We start from the raw sequence: 21,577 nt of genomic DNA on the forward strand, positions 1-21,577 counted from the left end.
AGCAGTCTTACATCAAATATGAAGCATTGGGGGTGGATTTTTGCAGGTCTTATCTTTTAAATAATAGAATACATTCAAACTTGAATGATTAAAATATTTCCAAATCTTAATTTTTAGTATTTCTACCTTTTGTCCCGGTACCATGAAATCACTACACATATAATAAGGTCTGTATATTTCCAAAGCATGGATAATTATTTACAAATACAGGGCAATAGAATCAATTCCGCTCAAAGGGTCCATAATTTGTGAATTCCAACAATATACGTGCTTTAGAACATAATTTATATTCTTCGTACTTGTACAATAAAACTGCTGTTTACCTCGGTGTAATATAAGGTGGTGATTGTACTTTTTGTAGCTTTTAACCTTCAAAAACATTAAGTGGTTATATCGTTTTAAAATAATGTTTCAAAATGACTCATTTATAAAGAAATACAGAAACGACCTTGTTCTGATAGTGTTATCGTGGCGTCTGCATGCCCCATAAGATAGGACAAGTGACATTTCGCAAATAAACATTATCGTATAGAAGATAGTCGAAAACAATAATGTCTGTTTCATTGCACACACTCAAAACGTAGTTTGTAGGATGAAGTGTTTCAAGAAAGACAGGATTTAAACCTTTGTTTTGTTTTGACACGCAGGTTTCTACACAAACTAAATTTAACAATTATATACTTCAATGTAAGATTGAGTGAAACGAAGTTCTGAAATAAACAATCGCCCTCCCAGATACGTTGACTTCAGTTGGACGCAAAATTGCGTTTTGTTCCGTCACTACAACATTCATTTCAAATACTTCTACAAACAAAACAGCGAGCCATTGCTGGCAGCATAAACGATGAATGTTGTCATACATACTAAGATTGCTATCAATTCAAACGGAGGTTGCTATGAACACGACCGGTGTGGCGATTGTTAGCAACACAGATGACACTGTTTACAACCACAAGTACGACGATGGCTATTAACACAAACGGCGTGGAGATTGTTAGCAACACAAACGAAGGTTGCTATTAACACAAAATGCGATTGCTATCACCACAAATTACTGTGTGCTTAGACCTTAGAAACAACGTTATTTAGTTTGCATCAATGTGATTTATCCAGAGGACGAGACGCATGAATACGAGTCAAGATCCAGAGTCAACTACCCGATGGGGAAACACAGAATGGTGGTATAAAACCCTTACCTTTACTCGCAGGTGCTCATCTTATAAAGGTCTCCCCTTCAATAAAAAATGCTTTATTCCAAAGGTGTTCAAATCAGCCGCTGTTTGGTGTGTCACACGCTTTTCGACGAGTTTCTAGCACGTGACTGGCAGCCCGTACACAATAAAATGACTGACTCAAGAACTGGAAGTGGGTTGTTATTGGCTGGGAATGAATGGAGCATGAATGTTCGATTGTGGTACTGATGTGAGATATTTCAATTTTAGATGAAATAATCGACGTTGGCTAGGCAATGCATGTTTACTCCAGAGTTCGAAGTGGGTTGTAATTGGCGGGGGATGAATGGAGCATGAATGTTTGAATGTGAGATATTTCAATTTGATTTAATAAACTTCGTTATCTATGCAATGTATATTGACTCCGAACAATATGTATTTAATTTGAAGAAACGTATTACATACCCGTTTCAAAATATCTGAATATGTAAAGAATGTCCTATTTTGCCAGGTGAAGATGTCTTATTTTTTATATGTCTCGTGATAACCGCCGTATCCACTACACTGCGCCATTGAAGTCAACGTGCGACTATAATTAGTACGATAAAATCATTTGAGCAAACCTTTGTTTTTGTATCCAGCATTCTTTTCCTCCCGCGACCGGCGCGCGAGACGACATGTCCTGCGAGTGTATTCAACGCGTGTGCGGGTATTACACACGTTCACACGTCGTCGCCGTAAGTCACAAATTTCACAGCTGAGATATTTATGTACGGTTATTGTGATATTTTAATTATATATATCCCCCAACAGTGTATACTTTTTTAAGCAATTCTAGATAGCTTCACTTCAATAACTGAAACCGTTCTTAAGCTGGCCATATAAGATGTTCCAAAATTTCTTTGATCCGTTATGGGAGGCATATTTATTTACTAAGGACCAGACACGGTCTTTAAAAATTGTGTCATTATCTTTCCGTCTACGCGATAACTCTAAACAGAAATTGTAAAAATGAAACTAGTTACATAGGATCTTCTTGTACTAAGGAAGAACGTCATCGATTTTGGGGTTATAAGGTCAAAAGAGTATCCGTCTATCAGTGCGATAGCTTAAACAGATTGGTCCTAGAGACTTGAAATAGTATTGGGTTATAAGTTAAGTATTAACTTTGAGTTAAGAATGTCAAAGGACAATCCGTCTACCTCCATGTCTATCTGAGCATTTGAGTGGAAACTCTTGGTAGGAAGGTCCTACTTGTTACATATGTAACTTGCTGTCGGTCCAAGGAAGAATTCTATTTAATTTAGAGTTCAGAAGGTAAAAGTGCAGTCCGTCCGACTGTCCGTCAATGCTCCTTCGTTACGTTTTATGGGGTCCTTCGATACTCCACATTGTATCGGATTAAGTTTAAAGTCAATTTTGAGTTTTATGATAAACAAATACATATAATTAGTGACCACACACCCTACGTGAGACAAGCACAAACTTTAACAACGGAACAGAAACAAATAAAACCAAATGAAATATAACAAGAACACCACTGTTATATTTGTTGCAAAACATTTAGATAGACATAAAAACGTGCATGCCACAACCGGTTACATAACCCCTGGCCTTAATGACCCCTACTGACGTTAGAGAACGTTACATGCCGATGAATGAATACACATGGGATGAGTCGCATGATACTCCCTGTCACATGATCTGACGTCATCGTCACCGTGTACACAACACATGACTACCGTGACTAGTAGTACGTGTACAGCATAGTAACCAAGGTATAATAAATCTTGTTTACTTCATACGGGAAGCCGTACTAGGATGGCGTATGATTTTAATAAATACCAAATTAACTGTTAATTAAAAGTATGATTATATACTGTATGTTTGTAACTTTCTGCAGTATTAAGTACACCGGTAGTCGACATTTTATTAATCATTTAACTTATCGTTACTTTGATAATGAGATCGATGAAGAATAAATTTGTATAAACATTTTCTTAATTTTAAAACAAGTGAAAAGTACATCATTACTTATACACTCCAAGAATACAGTAAATCATTTTCATAAATATAAATTTTCGTTACTTATATGGGGCCACTTATATAATTCTTTCCAACACGATTTTACGAATTAGGTAAAACAGATCGTAAATAAGTAATATCATACTGCGATGTAGTCTAGACTGTTGATACCCAAATTAAGTGAACTAATGCAGGCCTATGACAAACTATATTTGTAAGATAACAAACCATCGAAGTTCAAAACTAATATTGTCCTACTGCAATACTACGAATCAAAGAACCCTCAATATGTAAGCCTAGCTCAGTACCCCTCATGTACAAATTATTATTTGTTTATTATTACTATTTAGTTTATAACCACTAAATTAATTACACTGCAACATACTATTATCAGACTGCTCTGAGTCACTCTTGTTGGCAGCTTTCTTATAAAACTTTCAATTCCATAATAAGAAAATAACTTACAGAAAAATGATGTTTCAGCTATCTCTCTTTACTTTTGTATTATTTATTTTTATATACATTCATTTTCTACTTATAGAACTGCTGAGTTTACACACCAATCATTTAATTATGTTCATTTTCTGATGTTATTAAGACAAAGCGTCTGTTGTTCTGTAGCTTGAATTTTATTCCCCTTTACACGCAAAGAAGAGTTTTAAAACATCGCAGCTTACATTTCACGACCTCAGAAACTTTATTAACTAACTATCTGAACTTCGAACTTAGCAAAGCGAAATGTGTCACGCGCCGTCAGTATGCAAAGGTCAATTTTCTCTATTACTGTAATATTAATACTGACATTCAATATTCCAGAAACCACCAAGAGGCACAATTGATAGTAGTACTACAATATTCTTACCAATATAAAGAATTTCATGAACGATTCAAACTGTTTTAAAAAACCGTATCTTCCCTTTAATCATTTATTTAAAACAGACTTTTTTATTCGGTTTCGAATTTTCCATGAAAGTAGTTCAATGTAAAACTGTTACCAGTGAGTTCTTAATAATAACCTTTCCTAACCCTGAAATAAGCAATTCCTATCCAACCTTTAATTTCAACTGATCAATTATACTGATCATAAAGCTTTCAAAGAACCACAAGCGCAAGAAAAACGTGTAACCAATCTGAAAAAATCAGAGAATTTTTATGTAGTCAGGGAATTTTTCATAATGAGCTATGAATTTAATATAACAAAATATTTTCAACCCCTAAATCGATACAAACGCCATAACTGTGCACTTACCACCCCCCCCCCCTTTAGTTGCCGTCGTAACTCCCTGTCGCACCTAATGTCGGTGATATTTTATTTTCATTGTTTTAATACGTGATTCGCGTGGTTTCCCTTTATTATTTTCAATTAAGACCAAAATTACCCTTTCAGATTCGATTTCTCCAAATCAAAATAAAATAAACATTATTTTTTGATGGATTTCATCAAAATCGTGCATATTGAGAGCATCCTAGCGTGACATGTTCTATATAATTTCCAGGTTTACCTATTTAAAACATTCCAAATAGATTCTAATATTCAGAAATAAAATTGTACTACTTTTATTGCTACCAGATTTGGGTTTGCGGTCCAAATGTACCAGTAACTCGTTTTGCCAAAGAATATAAATAAAAATAATTGGCACGTTGTATAGGCTACACAACAATAATTATCGTTCGGACTCATCGTTACAGTACATTTTATTGTTTCGCTACGCTGATGACTCGAACGACAGACCTGCAGGTATGGCAAGCAAATGGAACAAAATGGCGGATTGTAACGACTAACAACACTGCAGCGTAGGTAGTAAAGTCTGAGATAACCGAATAACAGAGCAGATAAACATGTTTCCCGCTCGACAGGCTGTTACACGATCTGTCTCTCTGAGACATCCACCTCCTCAGCTGTACACAACAGTAAATTTGGGTAAAAATCCTTTCCATTTCTGCGCGCACATTACTGCCATGAAGCGAAATTCCAAACTCGAAAAGTTAAGTTTGTTTGATTACATGACAACAATGAAGTTTGGGAGTAATACGTTTATTTGGTTAGTATTAAATCATTTATTTAAAAATTGTGAAGTCCGATACAGTGAGAATCCAATGTTTAAGTTGATCGTCTATTTGCACGGTACCGTTTCCAACATACTAGTTCCATATTTTCTTATATCTAGAACTCTGCATACGTTCAGATCTCTCTCGTTCCTGTTGTGGCTAGAAAGTAAAGGGGTTTTTAGATATCAAACTGGAAAACTAACAGAAAAAAATAAGAATAATAAATGTCCATCCCACCGACGTTTAATGGTTTTGTACAGTTTTAAAGAAAGTATTCTCTATACGGAGTTGAACCGTTCCCGTGAAGTAATCCTGCACACAATTTTGTTAACCTTTTAAGAGAAGAGAAACAGAAATAATCTCCAGTTTGCAGCAATATAAAGTAAATTTATGCATGTTGCAGAGGGTTTTAACGTTATACGAAAAGTACTGGATTCTCTAAAGGAAATGCTGTTACTCATAAAGAATCTAAGAGTTAATCTTTTTAATAGAAAGTGCATCTTACGAAAGGTTGGATCCGTTATATAGAGTGTAATATCTACAATAGGGGAGGACGATACTAAAGGAAATATTTTCAAAGTTTTTGAACCATTTCTAATGTTAATCTGTTTTAAATACTTAGAATCGTTCTAGAAAATTATTCCTTACAGTGAGTTAATATTTTCTCGAGAAAATAAGGTTCTAGTCTATAAAGAATTTTAACCGTTATAGGACACTACAGCGATATAGTAAAGGGGGACTCACCGTCTTGGAAGAAATGCAGGCATCGTTGAGGTAGAGTCTATGGGACTCCCACCTGCGGAGGAACTTAGAGCTGAGGATCTTGCTGATGACAGTGCGTGTGTGGTTGAGGCAGCAGACCTGCAGGTCACCCTCGGTCAGTAGCTTGTAGCGGGGCCCCTTGGCAGGTCCGGGCATGTCGGTCTCCAGGTACTTCTGGATCGGGCTCGATGGTGGTACTGAACTGTCGGACTGAGGGCTGTCACCCGCTACTCCCGGTGGCCTCAGGACTGTCACAGAGGGCGAACACAGTGAGTCCGAACTGGAGTCAACGTCACGCGGCAGTTCCTTGTTTTCTGAGATTACCTCTATTTCGTCGTAGCTCTCCAAGGTTTCTAGACAAGTCTTCAGATCGGATGAGACGTCCGATTCCATCCTGCTAGCACCTCCGGGCCTGCAACAAGACGATTAAAAAGTATGTAAATAGGATATGGAAAAATAACAATGCTATAAAATGCTTTTTTCTCTCTATTTCGAGAATAGTTGCGAGAGCAAATGTCTGAATCGAACGCACACATTTCGGATTAGACTCTCAGCCATGAAGAACCTAAAATTTAACTCAATCTGTGGGATTGATGGCATTGTTCAAAGGTAAGAGTGTATTTGATATTATTACACCTGTGCTTGTAACATGTGGAAGTTATTGAGGGGTGCCACAGGGTTCTGTACTTGGACCACTTTTTACACTCTACATTAATGACATAACTACTAGCATCCGATACTCTAAGTTTCATCTGTACGCTGACGATTTACAAATTTACCGCCACTTTTCACCTAATGAGATGGACACTTGTGTACAAGTAATGAACTCTGACATTGATTCAATAGCTTACTGGACTTGCAGACATGGACTGAAACTTAATGAAACCAAGACTAACTGTATTTTAATAGGCTATCAAAGGCTTATTACTAAAATCGACATTAATACTGCTCCAAGACTGATACTGAACAACAAAGAAATAGTTTACAATGAAAAAGTAAAAAACCTGGGAATAACGATCAACAAAAACCTGGGCTGATCAGGTGTTACTAATGTGTAATAGGGTTTTTGCCTGTATACATGGCCTCAAGGGATTTGCACAATATTTGCCGTTGGATGTCAGAGTGATGTTGGTGAAAACTCTAGTTTTACCTCACTTCAATTACTGTGACGTGGTGATCAATGACATGACTGTTGACCTTTCTAATAAAATTCAGCGTACACAGAATTATTGTATTCGGTTCATTTTCAACTTACGACGTGATGATCATGTATCTCCTTATTTTGAGCAATTATCCCTATTAAAATCCAAAGAACTTAGAGATCTTCATGTACTTAGTCTGTTGTACGCACTAATCCACAATGGTTGTCCAAGTTATTTGGCCCAAAGTTTCGTTTTTATGTCTGATATTAGTGCACGTAGAACTCGTAGGGGTGCATCTTTATTATCAATTCCAATTCATAGGACAGCCTTATATAATAATTCTTTCACTGTTTCCGCATGTCGATTGTGGAACGCTCTCCCAGACAACATCAGAAGTATTGACAAGCGCGATCGCTTTGGGGCGGAGGTTAGGGCCTTTCTGCTGCGGACTCGGCGGGAGTGACGGTTGGTGGTTCTTGTGGTCACACTTGGGTTATCTGTATGTAAGTTGCGTGGATGGGGAATGAATGCTGATTAGGATAGGATAGTTTTATTAGTTGCCTGTTGCATTAAAGTGATTTATGTTAGAGTTTAATTGAAATGGTTAAATTTAATTATTATAATTGATATATATATATATATATATATATATATATATATATATATATACATTATTATGTTAAATCCAATATGTAATTAATTATTAGAGTGATTTAGTTTACGTGTCAGTTACAATGTTGTAATAGGTATGATTATATTTTATTTTGTTTGTTTTGTTTGGAGGTTAAGTGATAGAGAGGACTTTTAAGTCCTAACTTCGCCTCTGTAAATAAAGCCATTTTTCATTTCATTTCATTTATAGGAAACATTTCCTTTAACCTGTAAAAGTACGATTCTCACCTTTAGGGCAAGAATAATAATGTTTTGTGGGCGAATTTGGATACAGCTGACCAAAGCGTAGTGTTTAATTTTGACTGAATTAACTTAATATTAGTATTGAATGTTTCCACGAGTTCAACTAAACGTCTCGTCCAAATATCCGTGTAGTATATAGTACCATCCTGAAGTCTTTATTGGAACCCCTATTAATGACTCCTGCTTGAGATCACAAGGCTCTTAAAATCTTGATTGATTGATCTTAAAAATCTTAAAATCTTAAAAAAGTATTGATTTTTGCTGGGATAAACCCCGTTCGAAGAAATATAAAGTACTTTAAAGTCTAAATTAGCCACTCGACCACAGAACTTCGTAAATATCTGGTATCCACTGCTATTGGTACAAGCACACAGACTGTCAAGCTATTTTGAGACCTCACATGAAGGCTCAATAGAGTAAGGAGATGGCCAGCAAAAGCCAAAGAACTAGCCCAACTTTTCTAACCGATTATGTCACCGCCAGTAGAGAGTGAACAATAGGAAGGCGCTAGTTCCCACAATACTAGCCCGTTCATATGAACCCCCAGTGTACTGACCACCCGAATCCACGCGTCTTCTACACCCATCCTCTGCTAGCAACACATGTGTTAGTCTATCTTCTACAGTCCATAAGTCTTCATCTAACACCCCTTGCAGTTATTAACCTACGTAGTCGAGATGTTGGGCATTAGCTAACAATAATGTTAACTCTGAAGTGACTAATTTCAACGCAAACTGGAAATATTTAAAAGCTCACCATATACTACTAACAAATTGTAATAGTACTCTTGAATGGCATTTTTGGACTTTCAGTTATCTGTAAATTTTTCACACTTAAAGTTTTTCAGAAATTTTACCTGTCCTAGACACGCCATTCATTTTATTGGTGCATAATGGCAACAGAAAAACCATTTTGGCCCATATTCATACATTATGAGTCCATTATGTATCTTGCTTGAAGTACTAAACATTATAGATCTTTTTATCCCAAAAATATTAAATGTAACTCTTCTAACAAAATTAATACAGCATCGGTTCTACACAAGCGACACAGCGACGTTACCACTAGTGTTTCCTAACCTTTGTTCACAAGGTCACAGGAATATACATGCACACATCCGCAGCAATTATCGACTCCGGAATTGGCAATCCAGTCCGGCACTGGGCCGGAAATTGGTTGTATTCAAGGTTGCAGAATTACTCCACTGACGTAGCCATTAATTTATTTCGGGAGAAGTCCATCAAGAGGTCACGGAGTCCTAACAATAGATACTACGTTGACTAAACATATTGTCACTACATACTTTTTACTAAAACATAAATATTCAGACAAAGTTTCAAAACCGTATGTTTTCCGTAAGTATTAACTGCTAAATTTTAGGGAAAAATAACTTCTTTTGTTCATTATTGTCTAAGTCCACGAAGAGGTACATTATCCTTAAACCAGAACTAAATTACAGCACTCAATAATTTATATTATGTATTCTTACTTTTGATGTTTAGAGAACATCAACGACTCAGGACAACCCCTTTAGCAACGACGCGTTGAAAAGTGTCCAGTATCTTTGTGTGCTAAACAAACACGTGAAAAAAGCTTGTTACTGTATTTCTCTCTCCTTATTTCACAGGTGTAAAACACAAGACAATGGCACGAAATGTCCTCCCTCCCCTGTTCATTTGAATAGTCAAGTGTTTGAAGTTTGACGAGGCTTTAAATACCCCAGCACCGAACAAAACTGGTGCAACGCTGCAGATGGTTGTACATTCAGTTTGTCTCCAAATTGAATTGAATGAATTTGGTAGATCATTCACTAAAGGCATAAATCCAGCACGAATCCAGCAAGTCGTTGGAATAGGCGTTTGTCCTCGAACTACACATATAGTTTACTTGTTGAAACCACTCAAATCCGAAACTATTATCTGTAATAAGTAATTCTGCGAAATAGTTCCAACTTTGGCCCACCGGTAAACGACAGCCAGGAGACGTATGTGTACGTGTAATTGACATTTCATTAAGTATATTAACACATAAAAGCGTCACATTTCGGAGTTTAATAAATTATAAACCTCTTAAATTATTCAATTTTTGCACATACAAATTACTACATCTCAACAGCCTGAAGTACGATCGCTCCGGACCTATTTAGTTCCTGAACGAGTTGTCGGTACAGGAGTTACTGTAACACTACACAGACCATTATACTGTAGTACTGTGTTCAATATTGTAGTACATTGCCCTCGGCATAATCTATACAAGGCCTAATTTAGAGAAATATAAATTACATCGCAACATAAACGGGTGTGACTGGGACCCTTGCCACTGACACTGCTCTCAATACTGGCGTTAATGTGTTTTCAGCCATTGTACAAGACTACGGACAACACGTCTAGAAATATGTCTAACCCCAAACGGAGACTACGTAAACTAAAACCTTGGATTACAGAAAGCTTAGTTCGGTCCATTATGAAAAGAGACCAATTGAGTACATAAGTTTTTGAGTAAACAACCATTTAATACCAAATTGAAACTTTATTTTCCGGCGTACAGGAACAGACGGGACAGACTAGTAAAGAAACCAAAGATAAAAGCTGTCAGGGCAAAATATAATAATTATTGTAAGAACCCTAAACTTTTATGGCAAGCTGTCGACGAAATGAATAGACTGGAAGGACTAGTAACAGACAATACGTGACGATGTATGATGCAAGTAAACAAGTGAGCGACGCCACTTGAGCATTTCTCTCACGTTGGATATAACTTGGCAAGCATAATTGACTCGAGCGGTCCGCTTGTAGATGGTAACGACTTATTGTGTACTCGATTTTACTACCTCGAGGTGTCCGGAAACAATACTTGTACTCGTACTACTATGTAGTGGCCTACACGGAGGTTCAGCTCCTGGGTGCGATCGCATTTCCGCTTCCTTTGCCTTAAAGACAGCTTTCAGCTGTTTTCTGAACTTCTGTTACACATTATTATCAATAGTATTCGTTCCGGAGAATTTTCCCGATGCCCTCGAGATTCCCAAAGTAATTTAGCTGTTGAATAGCAGCAATATAGTACAAATTATCACTCGTCCTATTAGCCTACTTAGTATCTTGTCTAATGTGCAAGAGAAATTTTTAAGAAATCAATCAACCAAAGATTGTATTAAAAGGCTCGATATTTTGACAGGTCACCAGTTAGGGTTCAGGAGAGCTAAAAACGTTGCCGGTACACAGTTCTCAGTTACGAACGATATCAATTTGGACTTAAGCAAAGGTAACGTATGTTTATTTCTAGGTTTAACTAAAGCATATGATTCGGCATATAGAAGAAATTACTTCAGGAAACGCATTTTATTGGTGTACGCGAAACATCATTTAACTGTTTCAAAACAACGAGTTAATATGAGTCACTTGAAGCCCAACTATGGTGTTATCCTGGAATTACTCTTGAACCATTATTATTTCTAATCTATTTAAATATTTTTTTTATCGATTTACCTATAATACAGCAATTTTATTCCTAGCAAAATCATGGGATATGTTTTCGAAAAAGCAGTAAAAGGGTTTGATCAAAATTTGTTAACAAAAACAAACGGAGATTCCAGCGACACTCCGATTAGTAGTATTAAGCTCCTTATGTGCGATGACGTCACAGTAATACTGAATGCACGTGTGATATAATTGACCGCATCAATGAGTATAAATCCTTGGCGCTATGCTTGACAGTCGCTTGACGCGGACGGCACACATCAGCTATAATAATAAGAGATTTTATAAAATTATTTTGGAAAAACCACTAATTTTATCACATAGCATTTCACTTGTTGAAGTATTTGTCAGCAAAGTTGCCTGTTTCGCCATGTTTACACGATCCCTACAAAATTACAAGCATGTTAAATTTCTGTTTGTCTTGGTGACATTTCACCATGACGCACAGAAATGTTGAATTATACACATGTAATGTTCATTTATATACAGAAATTACCTAAACAGAATCAGTACTCTGATACTTAGTACATATTAGTAGTAGGTAATAGTTCCACTTGTACAGACTGTTCTTCTTAAGACAGGAATAAGTCCAACACTTAATTTCTACCCGCGTTGTGATATAAGCAGATCATCTAATTCAGTAAAGCGTAGGTAGAGGTTTTACGACACCCACGCGTTTACTCAGTCCTATTAAACGCTAATGCATAAGTTTCGCGCGGCGCGAGGCGTCGTCAGAATAGACGGAGGACCCGCCCTGCCCCGCCCCGAGACGCTTCGCGTCGTGCCGCACTGTGTCTAACAATATTCTTGTTTGTTGTATTGTTTAGTTGCCAGGGGCTTTGATGCATTTGTGTTTCTGGTTCGTGTTCGGCAAAGTTCCAACCGTCAAATGTCTCTGCGGGGGTTTATGTTTGGTGTCGCGCACAATTAACTCTGTATTTGCGCGCGCCTCACGTTAAGTGAACAGAACGCTGTTGTAAATCTATTTGCAGGCCGAGTCTCGTCACACGACCAAATCCTAAGTGCTGTTCGGAAATATCTGTTATGCTTTTTTACCAAACTAAAATCTTGTTATTACAACAAACAAGAGAAAAACGTACTTATACTGTATTTACTTCAATACTTGTTTACATTGTTAATACATATGTTAAAAATATAAAATTTTATTTACTGCCGATATAAAAAGCACTTTTCCTTTGAATTACGCGAGAGAAATAAACGTTTTTGCAAAAAGAAACGGGATATTCACTAAGAACATATGTATGAAATACCGAGTTAAAAGTTCAAATGCGTTCAGGTTCAAAACATTTCAGTATTTACCATCAGGAGTTCTTCATTTTATTCTAATTTTTACCTAAAGTTAAAAAAGTTCAGAACAAAACAACATGCATGCTAACTACATAGCTTTAACGGAAGAAAGACCAAAAATACAAAAACACTTTACTATTTGCTGAGTAATTTTTATAATAAAAACACTTAAAACATTGTATATGACATTGAAATTCTAAAATATTGTAAATTAACAATAAAAACAAGATATAAACATAATACATTTTATTGTCAGATAAGCATTTTCAAATTCATACTAAAACCATTTCAATAATATATTCCTATGTGGGACGTTTATATATCAGGATTATAAAAATTAAACATATAATTAAGTTTATGGACAACAAGTTTCCCATTAGTATGTAATTAATATACAGTATTGAATAATGCCACCTTCAGCTCAGTTATAAATGTACAACACTTGTTTTGTTTTGTTGTGGCGGCTATTTTATTGTTTACGTTAATTTGTTGTAACGTTTGTTAAAAATGGTCGGAAGTCGTAAATAAATAATGTTACAAGAGGACAGTATTAATTCACTTGACCTTACACAATATGAATGAGTATTATAACAAATACAGCAAACCAAAGAGAACCTCCTTCCTGCTCATGTTGTGCAATGCGTACAAAATTAAATGATCCCTTCGTTGTTGATTGTGCAAGAAGTAGACTATTTTAGAATAAGCTAAACATTAGGATGAAGTAAATATCCCTTCCGGCTCAGTCGGAAGAAAGCTAAATTTTACATCTCGAAATGTCAAACTGAAGATTCATTATTAGTTTAGATGTTTGATTTGCACAACACAGGGGACAATAGCCCTCAATGTTGACATTTTAATATAATCGTGACCCTTCCAAACATTTAGAAACTCTATAATCTTCAACCCTTAGTAGATAAACATTGTTACAACCATATAAATTTCTTTGTAAAAAACATGGACTTTAATTAGTTATAGTTAGTTCGAAGTTATAATTTAAATATATTCAATTAATTGTGTACATCCAAAACTTTAAACTGCCACCGCCTTGAAACCTGAACAGATATCGAAAAATAAGTAAGAATAAATGTCGCTTAGAATTACTTAACAATTTTATGAAAATGGTGAATTTTCATTTTTCTTGTGAAATAATTGAGATAAAAATGTTGCCCAAACGAGAATAATTCTCGAAATCTATAAAAGTTGTATTGCTTAAAACTGACAAACAAACTCATCCAAACTACATACAAATACTGTCTTTTTACGAAGTTTAGTCACAATTAAGAATTACGATAAACAACATGAAAATTATTATTTCCACATTATTGTGTACTAGTTTAAAACTTGTACGCACGCTATCTGCAATCCATAAGTGATATAAAAAACCACGTTGGAACAAAAATTATTGTAAATTATCTGTGAATTCTAAAAACATCGTTTGTTTTGCGCTATAATGTATTTTAACATATATAACCATTCTTTTTCCAAAATTTTAATGCCGCCATTTTAAAACCTCAAGAGACATCAAACAAAATTTAAATAATAAAAGTTGTTTATAATTATGTATTACATTTTTTCAAGTATCAATTTGGACCTCGTATATTGTGAATTCGTTGAGTTAAAATATTTGCTCCAATGTGAATGACCGCCATCTTAAAACTTTTCATTGGTCAAGAGTGACTAATGAACTCATCCCAGCTATGTCAAATATTGTCTATGTACCAAGTTTGGCTTGAATCTATTTAGTGTTACAATATTTATCGTGTTGATAATTATTCCCGCAATGATGTATAATAGTTAAAACTTTGTACACTTGCTATCTGGAAACATTGAAAGTTCAATGGTCCTGTACGCCATACAATGTAACCATGATCAGAAACAATAATGAATAAATAACTGAATTTGTCACAAAAATATTTATTTTTATCTGGGGAATTTTATGTCAAATATTACTATCACTACTTTTTGTAACTTCTCAGCAATAAAACAACAGACTCAAAAATTTAAAAAATAGTTAGATAAGTTTTACTAAGTCACAAAAATTAATTTGCATAATATTTTACGCGAGGCCGACTACAAATCATTCTTAGACGCATTTGTTATTTTATCTTATTAGGATATTCATAAAAATTCAAAACAAGCCTTAAAATGTTTAATATGAAACACTTAAATATTTGTAACTTGAATCTTTTCAGTCATTTTAACTGAGAAAGTCACGGCATTTACTGTATTGGACATGTTCTTAATCAGTATAACGTCTTATTTCGCAATACGTTTATTTTCCTCCCGTAACTCAAAGGAAAACTTCTTCTATGATGTATGTTTATATATAAACATATCATATATAAATAAACAAAAAAACACACACACACAATATATATATATATATATATATATATATATATATATATATATTAATAAACACACAGCACATAAGTATTTTTTCCTTCTGTGTACAAGAACAAACAACACACGCACTATTAAGTGGACCCCACTGACAAGTCCTAACTTAACAGGGTCAAATGCCTGTGAATGAATGAATGAATGATGAATTATCATGAAATCGTAATTATTGTAAGGTGTTGATAGGACTAAAATTTAAACTTTTCATTAAAAATGTACTGCAATTGATGATGATTAAAAAATGCACATACTGTGAAATGATTTACTTAAAATTGTTTTGTCTGTTAGTGATGTATTGCTACATGTATTGCTATTAATGTATTGATATTAATGTATTGCTATTAATGTATTGCTAGTACAGTATACTAAATTGGATTCAGTAATTTAATTCATCTAATTTGAAAGTGATTAGATAATTCTTACATTCAATCGCTGAGTGGTTTACTGGTAAATCCAAATTTTGCTCTGTTTAGGGAAAACTACATCATAGTAAGGTTTTAACAGGAACGTACACTGATGTATCGCATGACAGGAGATCCTGTTTGAACATGATGAGTTGGTTGTTACTATCCATATATTGGTGCAGTTACAAGAATAGATCGTTTTCATTAAAAAGAGTATCTTTACATTCTCCTTATCAAATTGCTCCTTCACAGAGCTTACTTATACATTAGGAACTGCTAAGTTCCTGTGAACCAACACGACACCAGTCAACTTATTATGAATCCCGTTAAAATATGCATTCTTCAAATAGTTTACACATTTCTCTTCTCCTTTTTCTGCTAGCAACAAATTCTTCAATGGTTGACATATTACCATTACTCACTTTTACTGGATTACTGCAAACACAAAACTCATTCAACTGGTTTGCAATGTATTCTATATTCCCTTTCCACTGAAATATTTACAATACAATCCTCCTTCAAAAGGTACATATGTCTCTCGTACTTGTTTTCACTCAAATACTGCTAACACAAACCTCCTTCAAATTATTTACATGTTCTCTTTACTCCTTCTTCACTGGAATATTGCTAACACAATCCTTCTTCAAATTACTTACATGTTCTCCTTACTCCTTCTTCACTGGAATATTGCTAACACAATCCTTCTTCAAATAGTTTACATGTTTCCCTTACTCATTCACTGGAATACTGTTGACACAATCCTCCTTCAAATAGGTTACATGTTTCCCTTACTCCTTTTTCACTGGAATACTGCTAACATAATCCTTCTTCAATTGTTTACTCATATACGTCTCCCGTACTCCTTTAACACTGGAACATTGATAAAAAAAAACTTCTTCAAATTGTTTACACTTTTTCCATCCTCTTTTCAAGCTGGAATACAGCTTACAATTTCCTTTTTCAAAAACCGTTTCCACTTTTCCTTCACTCTTTGTTCCTCACGAATACTGTTAGTAGAAGACTCCTTCAAATGTTTTACACGCCTCCTTCTCTTTGTTGAATGTTCTCATTTAAAATCATCATATTCAAGTGTTTCGGAAAGATTCGCTATTTTGAGAGATATGTGCACTCCGCAACAGATAGAGAGCTCAGCTCAAACCTTGTTGTAAGCTAGGCTTTGTTCCGCCCTCGAGAGTATTTGTTAAACAAGAATCGCTAAACAATTTATATGACGTCAATACTCCACCTTGAACATAATAGATCTCTCCCGTTGCGGTCTCGCGCACCATGTCCGGAGGAGATCCGCAAGGTGATATCTATTACTGTAATACCACCGTCAAAACAATTAATTCTGGTATTGCACTTGAATGCTTTGCCTTTAATCTCATCTGACAATATAACAGAATAGATACACAACATTGGGCGGTTCTCGTCCTGCTTAAACACCATGTCCGGAGGAGATCCACAAGGTGATATCTATTATTGTAATACCACCGTCAAAACAATTAATTCTGGTATTACACTTGAATGCCTCACCTTTAATCTCCTCTGAAAATATTACAGAATAGAAACCTTATTACCGGACGGTTCTCGTCCTGCAAACACGAGCTACCGACAGTACCTCGGTGCTCTAAATCATATATAAATGTCTAATGCCAGGGAAGGAACCTTGATTTGTAAAGTAAGGAAAACATGTCATGTTGAGCATTGTATTAAACTTTAATTGTAATACTATCAGACCTATAACATACGATACAAAACATTTACCTGTATATTAGTTTAAAACATTCAAAAATAAAAAACATGGTAAATACTTAAAATAGGTTAACGTTTCATAAAAGTCTACGGCAATATGTGAAAAAAGGCACACTAATTTTTGAAAGTACATTAGATCTTTGTATAGGCAATACAAATATTGTAAGGCTGTATATTGAACATAATACTTGTATTTTGGCTAAAAAGATTCACAGATTAAGAATTGAATGTTATAAGATTTTTTAAATAATAAACTATTTCTTTTAAATAAGTTAAAAATAAGGTAACATTGTATAAATTCTACAGCAAGTATAGGAAAAACGAGACACCCTAATATTTTTCTTAGACGTACGTAAATTTCTAGTTTGAATCAGTGCAATCAATTATTTTTATCGTAGGTTTTCTCTAAAAAAACTCGATAGTATCAAACACTTAATTATTAATCGTGTTTAAAATTATATATGGGCTGTGCAACCTTGGGCCTTAAATTCCAGTTCCCATGTGGGATCCGCACCAGTCAGGTATCGATCTGATGATTATGGGTAAGGTTTGAATCTTGAATACAACCATTAAGTACAATATCACAGGACATAACGTATCGCAAGCTATCCATGAGATAAACGAATGCGTCACAACCGACTGACTGGTGATAAGAACTCGACCATTTATCAATGTTATCAGCTCTGCGGTATCGACAATGTCCTCATACATTTCCGTTAAACGGTCAGAATGTGTTGACATTTCCACTCTTTTGCCTTTGTTGCGTGAGCGGTAGAAAGGTACCACGCGACATTGAAAACCGTGACAAGCGCTTGTTCCTTTTGGTACACTAAATTCAAAAATGTTAGAAAAATCAAATCCAGCATTTTTGTGCCCATTTTTATAGTAACATTTTTTTTGTCAGTTCTTAAGCTCTAACATAACGCCACTCGAAATATATAATTCGGCAGAAGCTCCAAGTAGACCAGCCAGATTCGTACATTATTATGCGAACTACAATTCAAGATTTTGTAAAATTGTACACCTAATTGTAACACCTTATTTATTTACTAGGACATTAGAAAAGCCTATCACTCCAGAGGCTGGAAAATTTTCATTCTTATCTGCCTGTCTGCCTATCTGTATGTTTGTTTGCTTATCTCTCTGTCTGTTTGTCTGCACGATATCTCGAAAAATAACGGATGTATAAACTTGAAATTTTGCATTAAGCTTCAAATTTACACAGACAATTCTGAGTTCGTTGATTGTGCATGCCGCTCCATGGGATTTAGATAATCGTTAGCGAATATTGTTGGATTGGTCTAAAGGGTTACCATGGTAGCACCAAAATAATAGCAGAATAAGGAAATAAAAAAAAAAAAAAACTGAGTACACTTATAAGTGATTTAATGATTTTACATTTGTACTCATAAAAATAATGTGAGTGAGAGTCCATGTTAAAAATTGGTGGCAAGAATTGATTTCTGCGCACTCGGTTTGTGTTGTAGTACCCTACCTAGCTAACCGATTTTTTTTATTTGAACACTGGTATTAAACGTAATGTAATGAACACAAATTTGGATTTATCATTTGACACTCAAGAAAGAGAAAGATTTTATCTATAGACTTTAATTGTGTATGAAAATTCACATCTACATAGCATAGACAAAAATAAGTTCTACAGTATGATGGTGCATGTGGTTCAGTTTAACTGAAGGCTAGTATTCAGTGAGCTGACACAATTTCTCTTTTGTCTGCCGGGAGAATGTAGACAATGTAAACTATCTATAGGCATATTCCTACCCTGTATATTAAGGGAGGAACATTTAATTTTGTTCGTCTGGGGGAGATGTTTAACGGCATGATGTGAACCCGAGGGCGAAAGAAAATTTTCTCCTTTGATACATTTATATTCTTTCATTGATAATAAACACGGCACATTTGTGTTGTTAGTCTCGGTCACCATCCATTACAAAGAGCACCATTAATTACAACATAATCACGCCAGCAATTTTGTAATAGTTTTAACAGAAAAATATTTTAATAAAAACAAATCTTTAATTATTTTGTAAAATGAATAAATGGCAGAAGAAGTAGAACTAATTTAGGATCACTCGGTTAAACAAATATTTAATTATCTCTATACAGGCTCACACCAAAGCAAATAAGACACAAATGTAACTTTATATTTTATTCTGTCGGCCTGATACACATGTGTACCCAAGTAAGGGAAAATAAGCATAGGCAGCCTACATCATAACGGTAAATATTTTTTTACAGAAGTGATTAGTACATAAACATAAAATAAATACAAACTAAGTTTAATGAAACTTAGTTTCTTTTATTAAACATCTTCTATTATTAAATTAGGGCCGACCTTATTAAAAATCAATACAAAACTACGATGCCCTAAATAAAATGACAAAAGCTTAAATGACATAAGGTATATTCCCTCAAAATAAGACAAATTTAAAACCTTTTTATTGGTCCTTGAGGAATGGTAATTTTATCAATTAAATTGAAAATAAGTTAAGATACTTTTTAGGTAACTAACTTCTATTCACAATTGATCGTTTAAACTATTAAAGTATTTATCTACCAAAAAGTTATATTAGAAAAAGAAAGGCTGAAACATGTTGGTTTAAACTGGACTACCCAAATACATTTTTGCAGTGACAAGTTAGTACTCTCCTTATCATAGTTACCACAACATTTGAGTTAATCTGGTCTGCATTTGATGTTGCTTGTTGTTATACACCTTGCAGTAATGGTACACTACGCTACGCTCTTTCAATTCTTAACGTCGAAAAGGTCTATAAATAATAGTATAGGCTAAGGATATACGTTATCATTCTTATTTCATTGTGCAGTCACCGTACTCGCAAAGAGTGTTTCCAACATCAAAGAAATTACAAACAGAACTTTCCAAATTAGATGCACAAATTGGATACACAGCCTGTAGACAATGTAGTAACAACTTTGAAATGTGTTGCAAAGGTCAATTATCTGTTTACCAACACGGGAATTGCGTATTTAGTCCGTCAGGTGCCGAGCACAGGTGTGAATCAGTTCAAGGAACAGCAGTCAAGTGTTTACAGAAAGACAACGAATGTGACGTGACGGCCGGCCCTATGACGTCATTTCACGGCCGGACCGTGACGACGATATGTCACGCCATAACCGTTTATATACTTCGGTTTCTGCTAATTACTGCGGTGCAATATATGAGTTTGTAATTATCGCATTTCCATTCTTAAATCGTAGTACAAATCCTCCCATAATTGGCTAAATATACGAGTGTTTAACACCTTCACTGTGACATGAGTCCCAACCCACTTTAGGACAGCGGAGGTGTGCGTCCGCCGCAGTCGATTTGTTAATACCGTACGTTAATGCAGTCTCAGGGCCAGAATATTACGATTAAACCTTTATCTTTAAACGATTGTTTTGTTGAGGTCTTACAACTGTTTGTTAAACCTGAACTTTACTGAACTTGTCGTTAATAACATAGGGATTATTTAACAGATGAATTACAAACAGTTGTCTAACTGTCTTGAACTGAAAAAAGTTTTAGAAAATATCTATTCTATACCGATTTTTTGGAACGTTCTGTAATGTTTACACTATTACGTTTTGTACAATAAAGCGCTTTGCAGAATTTTACGACGGTCGCTATGTTCATTCCAACTCGCGAGTAGTAGCCCTCATAAGGTATCGAAAACTTTTATAAGAAAGTTATATTTATTTTATGCTACAAAATTGGTATGAACCTAGTGGGTACAAAGTGTCAAATTTCAGAAATGTATTCAAGCAACATTTTAATACGTGTCAGACAAATAGTTGGATGTCCCTCACAAAGACGGTGGAGGACGGACATGAGGACGGCCTAATTTTGAACATAAATGTAATAGTAATGTTTTATGTATGAAATATAATTGAGAAGAATGCCATGTTTTTATATTAAAAATCAGGCAATTTACTTCGGTTTTCTATTAACAATGAATAATATTCAGTCAAATCTTTCATTCACAACTTAATCCGTTTCTCCCTGATCATTGTTATAAAATTAGCAATAGTGACTTTAAATTCCTTTATTGCTTACGGGTGGAGCAATAAAATTTATGTTTATCGTGTCTTTAGGGAAGGCATGAACATTTTAAAGTTGTGGATATCAGGTTTAAAAACTTATC

At 34.9% G+C, this 21,577-nt stretch overlaps 1 protein-coding gene across 1 annotated transcript in view; it reads right to left on the reverse strand.

Moving 5' to 3' along the window:
* LOC124354620 (C-Maf-inducing protein-like) overlaps positions 1 to 21,577 on the reverse strand; it is an 87,721-nt gene that overhangs the window by 59,582 nt on the left and 6,562 nt on the right. The window contains exon 2 of the mRNA XM_046805223.1: positions 5,991 to 6,420. Coding sequence (XP_046661179.1) covers positions 5,991 to 6,401 — 411 coding nt within the window. The 5' untranslated portion in view covers positions 6,402 to 6,420. The remainder of the gene's footprint in view (positions 1 to 5,990; positions 6,421 to 21,577) is intronic.

This window comes from Homalodisca vitripennis, chromosome 2, assembly GCF_021130785.1.
Source record: "Homalodisca vitripennis isolate AUS2020 chromosome 2, UT_GWSS_2.1, whole genome shotgun sequence".
Taxonomy (NCBI): Eukaryota; Metazoa; Arthropoda; class Insecta; order Hemiptera; family Cicadellidae; genus Homalodisca; species Homalodisca vitripennis.